The following is a 19,202-nucleotide window of genomic DNA, read 5'->3' as shown; positions in this document are numbered from 1 at the left end:
GTGGCACGTGGGCACGTGGCGCCGCGCGCGCCGCGCCGTTTCCTCTCACAAACTCTATCACGATCAGCTGATACGCGCGGTTTGTTTCTTCGCGTTGTTCTACGATTTATTTATGGGAAATGTCGGCGAATGACGTAACTGGAGTACGTGAACGTGACCAGCCCGTTTTGCTTCATTCTGCTTGCTCGATGCCGCGGCGCGGCGCGGCGCAGCGTGTTTCTCGCGCTTGTAGCTTGTAGAGCTAGAGTAAAGACTGTAAAGAGTGCGTAGGTCAGTGACGTTGACCGCGAAGATCGCGCGGAGCCGGAGACCGATGTTCCCTACCCGGGGAACTGGGCTACTTGGGATTCTTGGGAATACTCGGCATCAAGGATGACGTAATTCGATAGAAAAAGAACGGTGACTGGTCCTCGTGTTCGGGTGATCCGTTTCAAGGTTATGTCCACCATCGGACGTAACGGTTAGCGAAACTAGCGAATGCTCCGTGCTCATCGTTGTCGTAGTCGACGTCGTCGTCATCGTCCCGTTGTTCTATTCTATACATTCGTTACGCGGCGTGTCAGGTGTGGCCAGGTGTGGTCAGGTGTGGTCGGGTGTCGGGCTGTGTCGCGCCGCCCATCTACGTGACTCATTGCGTACTCTGACAAAACGAAAGGTAAGTAAGCGCTTCGACGTGATACGTGATATTGGTCGTGTTATTTTATTAGGTTGTACATCCGCGACTCTTGGTCTCGTGTAAAATGAACATGCGTACAAATGTAGGGAGGAAAAAACATATGCGCAGCTTAAAATTTCAACGAGCCGCTCTCTGTGAAGAGAGGATCTCAAATCCGTCAACTGACGCTCTACGCTCTATTTCAGCTTTATTTCAGCGTGGAACAAAGTGGCTCCCGAGTCTGAGGCCTCAGGCCTGAGGTGAGGCACCAGGCAGCCAGGTACCTACGGCATCTCATTGCCTCTGTACTCAACTGTACCGCTGATGTAAGAGACTCGTTCGAGCTCTATTTGTGCAACTACATTATCTGACAACGTAAACTATAGCACGGCAAATGCAATATACGTATATTATACATTTATTTGCTTATGTCAAGACGTTATCTTTGTATCTAATGCTAAAGTAAATGCTGATAAATCCTCTGTGGTCAGACAAGACGAACAAAAAGCATAAATTCTTTCAGTTGTTTGCATAATTGAATAAAGTAAATTTCGCGTTTAATGTGCGTTTATACTTGCGCAAGTATCTTTTACGCTACGTAGAATACAGTTCTTCTCAACACACACGTGTAGCTCAAGTCGTACTGTCAATAAATTCTAATATCAGAAGCATATCGACAAACTAACACTAATAAACATTTTGATAGCAGCTGTATCCCTGCTTGATATAATAAGCGCCAAATATGTTGTACAAATAAATTATTGGATGACGCATGATCTGCATGATAAAAGTCTCAGCAGTCGCCAAATACACACAAGAGTTTGTCTCAAAGGTTTAGTGTTGTACTGTAACTTGATAGATATAATCATCTTTATTTTAAGAGTTGTGCCCGAGAGAGACAAGGATCAAAGTACGAAAAAGCTACGGAATTTTATTGAGAAGGAACGAGAAAGGAACAGGCAACAAAATGGTCTTCGAGTCGATCATTGCCGAGCTCCTCAACAAGGTGATTGGCGAGTATATTGAGAACTTGGACTATACGCAGCTTAAAGTCAGCCTCTGGGGAGGTAAGAACGCAGACTCGGTATCCCCTAATCGCTATCGTTCAAAGACAATTGTTATTTTGTGTACGAAACCCTCTGCTTTCAGGTGATCTTGTGTTAAATGACTTGTTAATAAAAGAGTCTGCATTGGATGTATTGGATCTTCCAGTGAGATTGGAATATGGTCGCTTAGGTATAAAAATTGCGTTATTTGTTTACGTGTATGCAACGTATAACAGCTAAAGCTGTTAAATAAATAATGATAAACTTGATATTGACTATTGAGAGTATGGTACGATACATAGAAGATAACGTGCATAGAATGTACTGTTTTGCAATAAAATGCTTTCAGGGAAATTAATACTGAAGATTCCATTCAAAGATATGTGGAATGGCCAGATTGATGCGATAGTCGAGGAGCTGTTTATCCTGGTAGTGCCTACAAGTCAAGTTTCGTATAACGAAGAGAAAGAGACGAAAACGCAATTGGAAGCTAAACGGGCGGAACTCGCGAGGGTGGAAAAGAGGAAACAATTGGCGGACATAAAATGTAACTAAACATTTATGTTTTATATATATATATATATATATATATATAAACTAATGTAGTAGTCTAAATTTTCACAATTGTGTAATGATAACGTATATAATTTGACATTACTGTTCTTCAAAATTATTTTAAATATTTATAATTTTTATCCGATTAAATTGAGACGTACGGACCCATGTGCGGAAATGTCTTTTAATCTCTAATCATTATTTTTTTTACACACGTGGATTTAAAATCTTAACTTTTGTAGCGCAAGAAAAATTAGACGATTCGATGGTTGAGAAGCTGATCGCTCGCATGATCAAGAACATTCACGTAGAAATCAAGAGGATTCATGTACGGTACGAGGACCATGTCACCTTCAAAGAGCATCCGTTTTCCGTTGGCTTCACTCTGAGTACCTTCGTCCTCGAGAGCTGTACAGATTCCTGGGAAACTACTGGCAATCTGAAGGAAATGTATGCCATTCCGCAGATCTTTAAACTGTGCGGTCTCGACGGACTGGCCGTCTACCTCAATACAAGCGTGGAGCAGTATAGCAAGAGCTCGCAGTCTTCGTATTCCACTCTTTTTTGTAGTGGCATCGCAACCATGGACTATACACCAACAGGTTATCAATATCTGCTAGGACCGATCAACGTCAAGTCCAAGCTCAGACTTAATCCCAAACCAGAGTCCGACGGTAGCAATTATACCATCCCCAAGGTGACTTACACTCGAGACACTCTTCTTCTCACAGCTGAGAAGCTTTCAAACTAGGTTGAATGACTTTATATTTTGCTTCCTCCCCCCCCCCCCCCCCTCGCAGGTATGGCTGGATCTGGAGATGCAGAAATTGCGGATTGGCTTAACAAAGCGTCAATATCAGACCTTGGTGCGGTTAGGAGAGGGCCTAGATCACGCGCGGAAAGCCGCGCCGTATCGGAAATACCGACCAAATTTGACATCGTATCGCGGCCACTACAGGGAGTGGTGGCATTTCGCGTATACCTGCGTCCTCGAGGAGACCGTGCGACGGTGTCGTCGTAACTGGGATTGGGACCACATGAAGGAGCATCGTGACAGTTGCCGCGCCTACGCCGAGGCTTATCGGACAAAGCTGACGACGAAGAGGTCGGCAAAGGAGATTGATGAACGACTGACGGACTGTGAAACAAAATTGGACATTTTCAACCTGGTAATTATCCGACAGCAGATAGAGATGGAAGTGGAAAGACTGGCGGAGCAGGAGAAGAGCCTAAAAGCGAAGCGAGGTTGGTTCGGTTTTCTGTGGACCAGTTCGCAGGCCGAGGAGACGAAAGAGCTCAATTCGGCTGCAGCTATCATGCGCAGGTTTGTTGTCAAACAACAATCAAGTTGATCAAGTCGAGCTCTTGGAAATTTTTGAATACTTTTAGAGGTTTCTAGATACTTGAACCATAATATTAAAAAAATGACTTTAATGAGCATCACATTAACGATGATTTAGATTCGAGGAGGCAATGACGCCGCAGGAGAAGGAGAAGCTCTATCGGGCAATCGATTATCAAGAGAATAGCGCGCCCGCACATTATCCAGAGATGTACGAGATGGTTGACACACGTTTCCTTCTGCGTGGTTTGCAAATCTCTCTGCTGGACACGGACAAGGAGCACCCGTGCATCTTGGACTTGCAGCTACACGGCGTACGAGCAGGTTTCAAGTCGCGGCCCTCCGCGAACGCGATCCTCGTCACTGCCTCTATCAGCGACATGAAACTGCTAGGCGTGACGCAGAATGGTCGCGTGCCTTCGCTCTTTAATCCGGAACACGGCAGCTCTGATAGCGCCCTGCTGTCGGTGTCCTATGAGAAGAATCCAATCGACAGGCTGTGCGGTGATCGTGTTATTGTCAAGTCTCGATCCGTCGACATCATCTACGATGCGCTAACTATTCTAAAATTGGTCGACATGTTTAAGGTACTCTTTTCGTCTCGATCCTCGAATGCGCGATAGATTTGCGTGGAAATTTAAAATGAGGAAAATTTCTGCTTGCATCTGCCAGAATTTTTCATGAATTCTTCTCAATTATAATTTATTTCTTCGTATCTGTTGCGAACTCCCTTTATATATATATATATATATATATATATATATATATTTTCCTCCACAGGTACAAGACTCTTCGACGCTGAATCAGCTGCAAACAGCCGCGGCGGAACGGCTAGTGGGCTTGAAGGAAATGTCGGCGCTCGGATTGGAATATGCTATACAAAAACATTCCGTGTTGGACATACAAGTGGATATGCAAGCGTCGCAACTTATCATACCGCATGGCGGTCTCTACGACGACTCAAAGGCGTTAATTGTCGTGAATCTAGGTAGTCTAAAGATGCATTCCCTGGAGAAAGGCAAGAGCGACATGGCTGGTGCTAGCGTTAAACAACTGGTTAGCATGGGCAAGAGCGAAGAGGAAGTACTGCTGCATCTGAGGGAATACAGCTACGACAAATTCGTTTTGAAGATAGCCAACTTTCAAGTAATGATAATAGATTTCCACAAAACAATTGATACTATTTTATGTATATGTATTTTGTAACAAACTGCGATGTTCTTAAAATTTATTTGTTGCCAGGTGCTGGTCTCGCTGCCGAATGAAGAGTGGCGATCAGTCTTGGCAAGCACCGAGAGTCCCCTGACATTGCTCCATCCAACTACATTGGAAATTCAGTTCCACAAGTGCCTGGTGACGGACGATCCTTTGTTGCCAAAACTACGGCTCCTCGGTCACCTGCCGTCAGTTGCCGTGAACATAACGGATGTTCGACTGCTACAAGCGCTCTCAATCGCGCAGAGCATTTTACCACCCGAGGAGGAAAAACCCGCCGAGTTGCAGCAGCGTATCTCCCTCTCCAAATCCGTCTCGCAGCTATCGCTGAAGGAGCTTGGCACCACGATATCGAGCATCGCCGACAAAAGGAAACAGCAGCAAGAAACTGCCGCCGCGTCGATGAAGCAGACCACTGACTTGGAGATGAAATTCGAGATGAAGGAGTTCACGCTGTCAATGTCCAGACAACGAGACGACGACGCATCTTCAGAATTCATCAGGTTTGCGACGCACGATTTGTCCCCATTACCTTACAATTTAATGAAATTTTTAATTAGCCTCCAACGAGCCTCTCTGAATTTACTCGTTTATCTCAGATTACAGGTGCTACAGCTGGAGGCAGAACTGCTACAACGTACGTACGATCAGAAGGTGCAGCTGCGGTTAGGCGGCGTGCAGATCCGGCAGCTGTATGAAAATCAGGAGATCTTCATGGTCAACACGCCGATGTTGGCCGGCAGAGATGAGTATTTGATCGTCGTGCAATATGTGAATGTGAACAAACGCTCGCCGGAGTTCGTCACGCGACACGGTTCTGTCGTGAAGCTGCTTCGACTGGAATTTACCTCGCTGGACGCGCTGTTACATCAAGAAGCGCTTATCGAGCTGCTGCGATTTAGCACGTACATTCAGGACCGAATGAACACGCTCGAAGGTGCTCAGAGGAAGGAAGTCGAGGGGCGTCCTCGACCGACCCGTTTGACCTCTATTCAGGAGGAGACTTCTGGTTTCCTCAAGGAGCAGTTACAGAAACAAAGATTGAGACCCACCGGAGGTGGACGACGCAGAAGGCAAACCGTTGAGTGTATCGATCTAAAGGTGAACGCTAAGATTGGTTCGATCAATCTCAAGATTTCCAGCGCCGCCCGGGATATTACCGCGCTCTACGTCGAGGGTATCAGCGCCAGTTTTCTCAGCAAGTCTTCGTATTCGCAAATGAACGTCGATCTGGTCTCGCTCAGCATTAAAGATCTCAATCCTTCTTCTATGTACAGGGATATCGTGGCTGTGGAGGGTACTGAGTCTTTACAAATCCAAACGGTGATGTACAACATTGAGCAATGGGAGATGGACAAGAGCAACATGTCCGTGAAGGTGACTATGGGTTGCCATCGCATCGTCTTCCTAAATGCATTTGTTACCAGCATTATGACGTTCCTCAACAACTTTCAAGCGGCGCAGAAAGCTATCAAAGACGCATCGGCGGCGGCGGCAGAAGCCGCCAAGACAAACATCAAGGACGTTCAAACAAGTGCCTCGCGCATTGAGCTGAGTGTTAAAATCAAGGCGCCCGTCATATACGTGCCGATGAACTCCAAGAACCACCATAGCTTGATGCTAGACATGGGCAATCTCATGGTATGTAACGTTTTCAAGAAGCTAGAGGTGACGAACGAGGAAACCGGTGAATGTCCCGTGGTAGACGAAATGAAGATCGAACTGCAGAATTTGAAACTATCTCGAGTTCGACTGAACATGGAGAAGTTTACCAGCGAGAACGAGGTGCTGCTGTTGGAACCGGTAACGTTTACGCTGCTAATGAAGCGTAATCTATCTACCGCCTGGTTCACCGCCATTCCGGACATTGATATGTTTGGCAGATTGAATAAGATTAATCTGCTGTTGAGTAAAGAGGACTACGCTACGATTTTGAAAGTGCTGGAGCAGAATCTGGGCGAGACCGTCGAGGACTCGAAACCCGTGCAAGCCCTGCCATCCGCCATCAAGTCCGAATGCGGCGGAGAGCTTGAGATCCAACCGGCGTACAAATATGAGATTGACGCATCGCGAGAAGCACCATCGTTGGACGCACAAGAACGACACGCTCACACCGCCGTCAAATTCGAATTTATCATGGACAGTCTGGTGATCAGTCTCTTCACCGGCGGCTCCAAGTTGCTGCAGTCGCAGACATCGCCGTTGCATCTGCCCGAGTATGGACTGGCGCGCTTCAGTCTCACGCACTTTGCCGTGAAGGGCCGTGTGTTTGCGGACGGTCTACTGGCCACGTCGATCCTGCTGATGAACTGCACGCTAGACGACATACGACAGAGCCGAGAGGGCTCGCTAGTACGAATCATGGAAAGGACAGGCAGCGCGCCATTTTCAGGATCCTCGCCGAGCGAGGATCATATCGACAAAGAACACAATGCCAGGAGTATGCTGGACGTGACAGTGCGCCAGAGCCCGAACGACACGTTCGCCGACGTGCGAGTGTTCTCTTTCAGCATCATCGTGTCCCTCGATTACCTCATGAAGATCAAGGATTTCTTCGATGTGGCTGTCGCGAACAAGACAGCTATTACTTCCTCCTCGAGAAACGACACGGTGATGCCAAAGAAGAAACCAGCGCAACAGCAGTCGACTGCTTCGACGCCCAAGATGTTAACTGTAAATCTGCACGTGGAAAAGCCGGATATTATCCTGCTTGAGGACATGGACGATATCAACTCGAATTGCATAGTACTGAATACAGAATTGTTGCTGAAGGTGCGCATCATGGGGGAGCACCAGGTGATCGCGGGCTCCATTAAGGATCTCTCGCTGCTGACGGGGATATACAATCCTGTGAAGAGGGCCGATTGGATTTATCAGGTCTTGAAACCATGCAGCATTAGCGTAGCCGGTTCCACGCCGGAGGGCAAAGGACTCCATTTAGAAGTCTGTTGCACGGACATCCATGTTTCTGTTTCGCCAGGTGTAATCGAAATATTGAATAAGGTCATTCATACGGTGACGAGAAAGGAGGAAGAGGACAAAGAAATTGTTAAGCTCGAGCCTAATTACGAAGGATTGTGGATCGTCACGCCCTTTGAAGAGAATAATTATTGGTTCTTAAAGACAGAAGTCGCAATGGAAGCACTCGAAGAGTTTATTACGTATCCGGACGACGAGATTGCGGCGGCGGCGGCGGCGGCGGTGGCTTACAAGCCCGAATTGGCAATCGTCTCGGCGCCGACCATCTTGTTCACCCTGGAGGCAGGTGTCGGCAACAAAACTCTGCCCATGTTGCTGCTTCACGTGAGTTTCCAAAGCACGGTCAACGATTGGAGCACAAAATCTATGAGCGTAGACTCGACAATGTCGGTGATTATGTCGTATTATAATAGTCGCCTCGCGCTGTGGGAACCACTGATCGAGCCGATAGAAAGCTCCGATAACGGTAAACGCCGCTCGACGCCGTGGGAACTGAAAACCAAAATCCAATTTAACGACATAATGCTAGACTTGAGAGGTGCCAGTGCGGCGGTTAGCCCAATCTCGGAGAGCGAACCCGAAGAGCTACATCAGTCTACTAAGATGTCCATTGACGTTACGTCCTCCGATAATTTGGAGATAACCGTGACGAAGACGTGTCTGGATGTTCTGAAACAACTCGGCCATTCGTTTTCCTCGGCTATGGAGGCCAGCGGGAAAGGGCCAACCAGGAAAGTGGCGCCGTACGTGCTGAAGAACGAAACCGGCTTGGCGATAATACTCGACCTGGAGTACAGTTTCTTCAAGGTCATTATAATTAGAAATCTAAAATTTCTTTCCGTTTGCCTATTCATATCCGTCTGTAATATATAAATGACTCGGTCTTGAATATGTAAAAGAGACAATGGTTCTTATAGATTTTTGACGATGGATCGAGATCAAGGGACCACAATAACTCGTATATGGAAGTGATCCTTGAAACCGGTGCGTCGATAGAGCTCGCGTCCAAGACATCCAAGCTGGATGACACGCGTCTTCTCGAGCAGTTGAAAGTGGAGATCGTCAAGGACAGAGAGGACAGTAAATTCTCTATATCTGTAAGTTATTATATAGACGTAGCGTGTAAACGTGTAGGGCGTCGCGATTTCTTTGACGAATCTAAAGTAACGTGTTTCTTGATAAAAATGTCGAAAACAGTTGTCGACTGAAGCGACTGAAGATAGCGCTTTCAGATTACAAGTAGATCCACAAAGTTTATTCAATTATTCAAGTATGTCAAACCTTGCAAATTTTTATCAAGGAAACATTGAATCTCTCCAAGAGATACCAGTCAATAAATATATTCTCAATATGCGTATCACATATGATACAACTTGGTTGAATTTGTAATTAATAGGACGGATAAATTGACTATTTTATCATTCGTACCATACTACGTAATATGACATTTTTATTTTTATTAGTTTAAAGGTATTCAAGGCAAACTGGCGATACCTGTGTTGAGAGCGGATCGGAGATTCTTCTCTTTGAAGCACCGAAAGGAGGGCTCCGAGGAATGGGGTATCGTGTCGGATGTCCGTGTGGAGGAGGGTAGCACGATTGTCACTCTTAGAAGCATTCTTCAGGTATAAATAGAGAAAAAACATTACTTTTATCAATAATAATCAGCTTTCCGCGCGTGTTGTAGGTTCACAATCATTTCGCGCAGCCGATATCCGTTTATTATATGACGAAACGTGGAAATGAGGTGGAATGTGTGGGCACAGTGGCACCGGATGAGAAGCTCAATTTACCCCTAGATGCCGTGTACACCCCGACCAACATTTACTGGCTGTTTTTCAGCGTCGATGGGTACCGTCGCATTTTTTGACATTAGTAACATTATTTTATTTTGACTATTGCATAAAGCTATTCAATGTAACTTTGTAAATATAAGATAACGTATAAAAGATAAGATGAAAAAAAATTGAAATACATATAACATGTATTAACACGATGTATTAACACGAGGGAGCTTTGACATGCAAAATTTTCAATGACTAGATCTAATTTACTTTAGATATATGGTATCAGTTGAGCCATTCGTATGGAAGGACCTGCAAAAAACTGTTTCCATGACGAAACTATTGAAATGCGAGTCGCGATCCAAGCAGGATGCCACAGAACCATTTTACATTCAGGTCAACATTTTTTTCTTTTATTAATATAATTTCCATGATGAAATATGTATACTTGTCGTCTAAGCTTACATAATTTCGTTGAGTTAAACAAGTTGACGAATATTCTTGGTTAATAACAAATAATAGAGAAATAGGGGATCCATCCATATTTGTACAGGCTGTAGGAGAGATCGAGCAGGTATATTTCGAAAATACCACTCGTCACACCATGGCTAGTACCGTCTACAACGTACATCTGTATCCATCTGTGTACTTGAAGAATTTCCTACCAATCGACATCATTATCTGCTTGCCTGGCACTGCTCAGGAGAGCTTACTCGAAGCAAGTGCCTCTCTGCAACTTCCTACGATTGATCCAGCCAAGTCGAATATAATAATTAAGGTAGAATACACACGTCAATTAATAATACGTGTATAAAACTTGTCAACTTTTATTATGATTAAAATGTGAATTTCAACAGAATCCTCTAGGATTTTAGGATAAAAGAATACAATTTAACAATCTAAATAATAATAATAATATAAAATGTGTGAAATATGTATATTTGTTGTGCAAGATGTAAAGATGATTGCCATTTATTTTTTAAGTGAATAATGTGTATTACAGCTACCCAATTACCTCGAGAAAGATTGGTCGTGCAAAGGAGAGATAGTGGCAAACCCACCAGAGTTCGCAGTTTGGTCGTTCGAATCTTTCGACAGCGCGCAGAAGGTGATCCTGGATCTCGGAATGCATACGTCTTACAAGCACAGTTCGATCGTCATGGCGCTGTATTGTCCCTTCTGGATGCTGAACAAGACTGGTTTAATGCTATCCTATAGAGTATGTTTCCAGCGATAATCTCGTCGCTTTTTTTCTTGGTAACTTTGCCTCTTGTGTGGCATACGATTTGCAATTTATTATTAATTTTTACATCTGCCAAAGAAATCTTTCTCTAAAGCTTTCCAAGATTTTCAAATCTCAGCCAAACCATGTTCTAAAGAGCCTTTTTTCACTCGACTCAAACATTGTGAAATTCTTTATTAATATGCACTTTTCTTATGTCATACATACTAACATTTGCTTCTTCGTCCGATCTTCAGCCTTTCTTGTGCCCCTCTCAGCCCCCCCACCCCCGCCTCGACCTCGTTAGTGTATCGCAATACTAACCAGCATTGCATCTTGCCTGATTAGAACCCTGTATTCAACATGCTCCATTATTTTACAGAAATCAAGTAAGGGTGGCAAAGAGCATTCGAGTCCGATCAAGGTAGAGATTTCCTGTTATCGTGCCGCATTATTGTGCTTCTCGTGTAAATAGTTATTAGCAAAATTCTCTAGTATTATTAGCAAAAAATTAGCCATCAGAATTTCGTCTAATCTTGTACAATTATTGGATTATTGATAATAATTATAAAATAATTTTATAATCAATCATCATATATCACTCAATTATCAAATTTTGTTGTCGACTGGATATCGATATTTATCGCTTTATATTCGTAAAAATGTACATGCAAACGTCTTTCAGAAATTCGTTTCCGCTATGAAACCCCATCGGCAACGCGCACAGTACAGGAAGAGGAAAACGCGCGCGGTGACGCATCGTTTTATTTCAATATTATCGCTGTTCTCGTGCTTGTGTTCGCAAAATTATCAATTATTGTGAAATAACAATCGTCTAATCTAGTCGTGTCGCCGGAATTGAACGCCGTAAATTGTGTTAGATTATCATTGTGTTACTCGTATTGTGCCAATTTTTAACACGTGCATTTTATCGAACATAAATCGCACTCATACGTAAACGTTAGCTATGTATATCATGTGTAATTGTGCTTCATCACACACGCTAATTCATTTTCTGTTCTCTTTACCTAGTCCCTTCTCTTCTCATTTAATTTATATTTAGATTTGTTAAATCATTGCGTTCTTGAATATGGCGAATCCACTCGATCCTCGATAGTGTTTCGGCGTTTTCCTCGTTTGTGTTTTTTTTAGATATTAGACGTATAAAAAAAACCCGATTGCAATGCAAAATCGGACAAGTTATGTATAACGAGCTAATATTATGGAGGTGTTTGTTATTCGTTTTTATTAACTGCATGGTGTACCAAAGGAATTATTTTTGACGAACTGAACGAGAACAACTTGAATCGATAATGCTCTTTCCAGACAACGGACGATTACTTAAATATCTTGTACCATCCGGAGCACTTTAAGGGACCTATTATGTTCTCGTTCCGCTCCAAAGCCTTCTTCGGCAAGAAGAAGGCCATGATCAGAGTGGAGGATGGAGAGTGGTCCGACAAATTCTCCATCGATGTCGCGGGCAGCGAGGGTGTGGTAGCCTGCAAGTACAATGGAATGACATATCAGGTTCTTACATTAATCTTTTTTATTCATTAGAGATTAGAGTATATTGTGACGTGTATAATAATTGATTTATATACATACATGCATACCTACATACATACACACATACATCTATGGAACAAGGATGTATGAAACAGTAAAGACTGTGGATCAAGAGGGAAAACAAAAGTATAAAACCAAGTATAAACGATAAAACTCTCGTTTTTTTTTTTTGTGGCAGATCGGGGTACACAATCAATTGACATACAACTTGTTGACCAAGCAGATTACATTTACGCCCTACTACATACTTATCAACAACGCAGATTTCCTCATAGAATGCCAGGAGGGCGATCGACCAGCCGATCCAATGACCAAAGTACGTTAGATATAAGCACGTCAATTACTGTATCGCTCAAATATTTTAGTGAAATTATTGCACTACAATGTCACACTGCTGCATGCCAAGGTACCTCCTGGTGAATGCGCGGCCTTGTGGCCTAGAACCGAACACGAGGACAAGACTTTGAAGGCCAAAGTCGCGGGTCAACCTGAGAAAACCGCGGCGTTTATTTATACCGATAGCCATACGACTCTGCTGAAATTGGACAATAAGGTACGTGAGCACAGTAACAAAAAAAAAACACGTATATTACATATAATTTATTTATTAAGGTCTGGAGCACAAGAAGACCAGAATAAATAATCAAGTATTTGTGTGTTTCGCGTTTTATATTTTTAATAAAACCTTTTGCACACTACAGTATGGAGGGATCAATGTGGACGTGCAAATCAGCGAGGGCGGCGTTTACATCTCCATGTCGGCCTACATTCCGGGCAATGCGCCAGCTTTGATCGTCAACCATACGCCACATACCATCAATCTATGGGAAAAAGGTTCAATTAACGTTAGGTATGTTGGAAATTTGTCCAAGTGAACGTTAAACTTGATGCCAGGATGCAGTAAATTATCCCATATATTGATTTATTCGGATTTATTTATATGAATTAATCGCGTGTTTGTACATTGACACAGGTCTGTACAGTCGTACAACAGAATGTTTTATACTTGGGAAAACCCGGCGGGTCCACGAAAATTGGTTTGGGAGGATAACAACGGCAAGGAAATCGAAGACAATCTTCGCAAGGTAAACGGGAAAGATGATGAAAAGCGAAAGAGATCGTTCGTAAAAGTGGAGAATACGAATGAACGCTATCCTCGTTTCTTTTCCAGGATAATCTTGGTACCTTCGCACTGCCGGATATAGACGAGAAACTATTTTACGTCTCGTTCCTGGACGGTACTCAGCGAGTGCTGCTCTTCACTACAAATCTGAAAATCGCCGAGGATTGTCAGCTGGTCGGTGACTTGGAAGTAATAGATCAGGAAATCACGCTCAACATTCACGGTATTGGCGTCTCTCTCGTGAACAACATCACCAAGTCCGAGTTGTTGTACATGTCCATTACCAGGTGAGAATATTGCGCGACTCTTTTACCATCTTTTATTTTATTTAAATATATTGTGCCATTTTTCCGGATTTAAACAATATAATTTATTTCTATTCATATACACACGTGTTAAATGTTTATATAATAATTACGTGCTTTAAATTCGATATTACTTAACGAAATGATGTTTATCCTCTTTATACGTATGCTCGTGTGTAATATTAATGTGATTCTATTATAATCCAGCTCTGGAATTATATGGGAGACGCGTAAATCTCTTGGCGGCCGATGGCGAGCGTTAAATATCAAGGAAGTTAACGCCATCGAGGAAGGATATCAACGCTACATTAGAGAATTGCAAATCGGCAGGGACTCAGACTACCGGGCGATGTTGGACCCGAAACTAATGGTAAAACAAAAAGCTTTCACTCAATCGAAGCTTCTAAAGCTTGGATCTCGATTAATTTCTGGATTAAGAAGCCAACTAGATTGTTGCGTATAAATATATATATATATATATATAATAATTATTTCACATTCCTAGGTGGATTATCTGAATATGGAGATGCTGAGGCCGCATCGTAGATACATGCGACGTACGTTTCAAACTGGGCTTTGGCTACAATATCGTACCTCAGCGCATCAAGTACAGCTGCACGCAAAGATCAATAAGCTTCAGATCGACAATCAGTTTTCGGAGTGCGTCTTTCCAGTTATATTAGCTCCAGTGCCACCGCCGAAAAGCGTCACGCAGAGTACAGGTATCAATTTATTCGTTGTATGGCGTGAGAAACACGTTCCTTTATTGTACTCTATGTGATATGCCGTTCACGTTTAGTCGATGTATACACTAATGAAAGCAGACAATGTCCCGACGTTTGTATAACGTACATATTTCTTTGTACGTTCTTTTATTCTTTGTTTCTGTAGTCATGAAACCTTTCGCGGAGCTCAGTATGGTCAAGCGCCTGTTGGAGTACAGCACCGTGCAACAATTCCGATACTTTAAAGTTCTCATACAAGAGTTTCACATCAAGGTGGACATCGTCTTTATAAATGCAATAATGGGCCTGTTCGAAGCGGACGAAGTCAACGACGCCGAAGAGGTGAGATATGAAATTGAGGCGGGATCGTGAGATTTATTTAGATTGTTTTAGGATATATAAATTATCATCTCGTTTGTTCATTTCAGAGTGCTTTATTCCGTACAGACATGAAACTCGTTAACGAACCGTTAATGTACCACGTCAGTCTCATCACCACGGCCGAGCAAAAGAACTTCTTCGATCTGCTGCACTTCTCGCCTCTCAAGGTGTGCCTCTCGCGCGTTTTAATATGTGAATACAAAAATCCCACGTGTATTATCTACCTTGACAGTCGAGTCTTCACTTGATTTTTCTTTCTTTGTTCATACAGATACACATCAGTTTCTCAATGACTGGAAGCGGAGGTGGACCCTCAGCGTTGCCGCAAGTACTTAATGTGCTGTTGCAAGGAATCGGCGTGACGCTGACGGATATTAACGACATTGTGTTCAAGTAAGGTTTTCAACTTAATGTAAGAGGTGTAATATTAGTAGAGGTATTTTTTAAAAAATTACTAGACTCAAGATCTAAAATTATAATCTTTTATTTCTAAAGCCTTGCACAGTCTTGGATATTGTACAGCGTGGTACATATTTTCTAGGATTATAAGATTAAAAGTTCTTCTATTTTGGCACAGATTGGCGTACTTTGAGAGAAACTATGTATTCATGACGCACAAGCAGCTTGTTTCCGAGGCGAGCACTCATTATGCAGGCCAGGCGATCAAGCAGGTGTATGTACTCGTGCTGGGACTCGATGTGATCGGTAATCCATACGGGCTCGTGGTCGGGACGATGAAGGGCATCGAGGACCTGTTCTACGAACCCTTCCAAGGGGCCATACAAGGTCCGGGGGAGTTCGCGGAGGGCCTGTACCTCGGGGTGCGCAGCATGCTGGGCCATACCGTCGGCGGAATGGCGGGCGCTGTGTCAAAGATCACGGGAGCGATGGGTGTGTGTCTCTCGATCACGGTGTCCTTTTAATTATATTCGATTAAAAAGGTTGTAGGCGCTCGTTGTGCGCTCGCAAAAAATGTCGTACACTATGAATAAAAATATTACGCTACGTTTAATCGTAGTTGGTGATGTTTGCCATATAAAAAGTTTTTTTTTTATTTTTTTATTTTTTAATGTTTTCTTTATTTCAACTGCATGTGTATATATATATATATATTTACTTTATTACTCGCTTGCTTTTGTAGGCAAGGGTATAGCTGCTCTGACCTTCGACAAAGATTATCAGCGAAAGAGGCAAGAACAGCTTAACAAACAGCCCGCTAACTTACAAGAAAGTCTCGCACGAAGCGGAAAGGGTTTAGTCATGGTAAGATCGCACGGGTTAATTATTTTATTGATTAATTAATTTGATACATCTAGGACGTTTTAATCTCACTTGACAGGGTGTATTCGATGGTGTAACGGGTGTAGTAACGAAACCCATATCAGGCGCAAAGGAGGAAGGAGTAGAAGGATTTTTCAAAGGGTTTGGAAAAGGTGTTGTTGGACTCGTTACTAGGCCTACGGCTGGTGTTATCGACTTTGCAAGTGGTTCCTTTGGAGCTATCAGACGGTATGGCTCGTTAAGTATGCAAAAGTAGTCTTAATAACTTGTTTATTAAGACACGTGAAATTTGGACGTGTTTATAACGTAGCTTAATTAATCTATACATGTAATATGGAGATTGCATTGTAACATTCGTTTTAGAGCCACCGAGCTGGGTGAGGAAGCAAAGAGAGTACGATCGCCTAGATTTCTGCAACCGGACAGTCTTGTTAGACCGTACATAAAGGATGAAGCCGAAGGCAATAAGATATTGAAGGTAAGAATTTTAGTCTTCCAAGTATCTTTGATATACTTTTATCTTTAAATTTCAGATAGATGTTTCGTTTTTAGTAGGCATATTCTATTATAATGGTACATTTCTATAGAGGATGTATTTATAATTTATATAGAATTATTATAAATATTATGTATGTATAGAAATGAATAGAAAAAGAAGAATTATAATATGCTCTTTAGGAAATATTATTTCATATGGTATAATATTCTCTATAAAAAATTATACGGAATTAAATTTTACCAAGTCTTTCTATATGAAATAAATATGAGATTTCTTTTTCATAGGACGTGGAAAAGGGGAAATATGCGCACACCGACGTTTACGTCTACCATGTGTTCATCAACAAAGACGTACTATTACTCACCGACAAAAGATTAGCGTATCTCGAACACAGTGATTTGTTTGGTGGTTGGCGGGTTAGTAAATTTATTAACACTTGATACAGTTGGTAGCTATTTATTACATTGATCAATCAACCATCTTCTCTTGTCAAAATAAAAGAAATGGCTATATATCTATGCTTTTCTTATTTTTTTTCCAGGTTGACTGGAGTCATACTTGGAACGAATTCAGCGACCCGGCAAGAATCGTAGAGAAAGGTGTACAAATTTTTACCAAAGACGCTACTAAGAGAAAGAAACTCGGTGGTCTATTCGGCAGTGCGGATCAATCAAAGATACTTTTAATAACTGATCATAATATTAAACAGGTACGTATTACCAGCTAGTTGTATAGTTTCGCAAAAGTATTTTCTATTAAATCATCATAATTATATGGAGGGGTGAAAACCAACCACAGGTGGTGTGTCAAATATTTAAAAAAATAAAGACTTTTACCACTGTGGTTTTTACTCCTCCATATATATAATTAATTTGCACCATATGTGACGTATATTAAATCATATATTTTATCTCACGATTTGTTATCTTTCCTATAGTTGTTGTGTGGTAAAATACAAGAGCAGATTGATCAATCTGGAATATGACAGCGATGCACAAACGTAAAAGAAAAAACGTGCTTGTGCGCTTCGAGCTACAGAAGAAAATAAAAAAGGCGAAAGAGAGAGCAAGCGAGCCAAGCTTCTTCACTTCCGGAACGTTTCGCGAGCGAGTTTGCACATTTTCTACCGACACTATTTATAAGACTGATACCGCGTAAATCGCAACAATCGAATATAAAAAGGAATGCTACGTAATATACTAAGAAACCGTGAAAGAATGTATGGAATCTTTCTTACACTTCACTATGCAACTGTTCAGAGCTTTTTTGCTATCGGTATCATTACCGAATGAACAATGTTAGATTGGTGCGAAAGATTCGTCGCATTCGTCTTTCAAATAAAGTTGAAAATGAAATATTACGTAGCTTTGAAGTACGTTTTATTAATCAAGACAGTAAAATGTTAGCTTCGATATGTTTTCTCTAAGAACGTTGTCACTCCTTTTTTTTTTAAATTCCAACGATTTTATATTAAATAGAATTTCATAGAAAATAATCTTTTGTACTAATAGTTGCAATATCTGAATATCACAAAAGAGAAAATAATTTTTTTTTTTAATTTATACTTGTAGGAATACCACGCGCGCGCTTTTTATTCGATTGAGCGAATCGTTTTAGTCACACAAGAGTTACCATTTCCATAGTATCGTTAAGAGCTAAGTTTACTACGATCACAAAGTGGACGTGATCGATCGGGGACATAAGAGTAAGTAATCCCCATGCGTGTTATAAACAAGTGAAGTGAAATAGAATGACAAGAAAGTGAATTTTATTTTAACAAACTAAAAATTAGCAGTACAGTAAAATTATATACGTACTTGTTGAAGTATTATGCAGATTCTTTATGAAAATCCAATGAACCGGTATTGTTTTATATTTATAAAAAGTTAGTTTTATCACACACACACACCACTAATATGTCGCATTGTTCAATCCATCGTAACGCGAGCGTCATCACTCAAATGATACATACGGTACGTAATGATTGTAGATGATGAAAGTAATGATATATACGCTTAATTACCTTCCTGCTGAGGCTTCCGGCATCGAGCAAAAGTATTAAAAAGGGTTTGCCACGAACGGCCCGTGACGTATCGATTAGATGCATTGTTAAGACGTAATAAATTTTAATACCGAGCTTTAACGCCTAAATGATTGTGTATCGGTGATACTTCTACCTCGTTTTATTCTTTTTAACGCTAGTTAATACGTAATTAGAATTATAACAAACTAATAAAGATATAGGTGGAATTATTTAAGTTTTATAATACGTAACGTACGTGATCTTTGTAACTAATTCTTTTTCACTCGATTCCATGGAGAGTTTTAATTAAAGCCAAAGTAAAAGCATACAGAACTAATTTCATTCGTGCAACGCACGTTGTTAATTATATATGTATAGTGTACACTGTGTGCTTATTATATATGTATTTAATTAATTTAACTGTACAGTTCTGTTGCAACATTTAATAAAATTATTACAACTGTATTTTCTGTATATTTCGTCTTTTGTGTTTGCGTA

General features: G+C 41.7%; 1 protein-coding gene across 3 annotated transcripts; it reads left to right on the top strand.

Moving 5' to 3' along the window:
• The first annotated feature begins 73 nt into the window (after positions 1 to 73).
• Vps13 (vacuolar protein sorting 13C) lies at positions 74 to 19,169 on the top strand. 3 transcript variants are annotated; one of them, XM_071792763.1, is made up of 37 exons: positions 74 to 655; positions 862 to 981; positions 1,537 to 1,722; positions 1,805 to 1,891; positions 2,051 to 2,248; positions 2,499 to 2,953; positions 3,057 to 3,580; positions 3,717 to 4,185; positions 4,379 to 4,744; positions 4,841 to 5,316; positions 5,413 to 8,599; positions 8,710 to 8,889; positions 9,256 to 9,417; positions 9,480 to 9,643; positions 9,852 to 9,972; positions 10,130 to 10,354; positions 10,580 to 10,795; positions 11,181 to 11,222; positions 11,484 to 11,549; positions 12,125 to 12,328; positions 12,546 to 12,683; positions 12,774 to 12,920; positions 13,069 to 13,217; positions 13,341 to 13,452; positions 13,539 to 13,777; positions 14,003 to 14,165; positions 14,301 to 14,517; positions 14,687 to 14,862; positions 14,949 to 15,068; positions 15,173 to 15,294; positions 15,479 to 15,792; positions 16,043 to 16,164; positions 16,241 to 16,410; positions 16,546 to 16,660; positions 16,966 to 17,097; positions 17,223 to 17,390; positions 17,619 to 19,169. In XM_071792763.1, the coding sequence occupies exons 3-37, from the start codon at positions 1,623 to 1,625 to the stop codon at positions 17,664 to 17,666; spliced, it is 9,894 nt and encodes a 3,297-aa protein (XP_071648864.1). In that variant the 5' UTR covers positions 74 to 655; positions 862 to 981; positions 1,537 to 1,622; the 3' UTR covers positions 17,667 to 19,169. The 3 variants fall into 3 exon arrangements, with proteins under 3 accessions (XP_071648864.1, XP_071648865.1, XP_071648866.1); XM_071792764.1 differs by lacking the exon at positions 11,484 to 11,549; XM_071792765.1 differs by lacking the exons at positions 11,181 to 11,222; positions 11,484 to 11,549.
• Positions 19,170 to 19,202: the final 33 nt, after the last annotated feature.

Source organism: Temnothorax longispinosus, chromosome 11 (assembly GCF_030848805.1).
Source record: "Temnothorax longispinosus isolate EJ_2023e chromosome 11, Tlon_JGU_v1, whole genome shotgun sequence".
In the NCBI taxonomy this organism is placed as follows: domain Eukaryota; kingdom Metazoa; phylum Arthropoda; class Insecta; order Hymenoptera; family Formicidae; genus Temnothorax; species Temnothorax longispinosus.
This window is presented reverse-complemented; position numbering and strand designations above follow the sequence as displayed.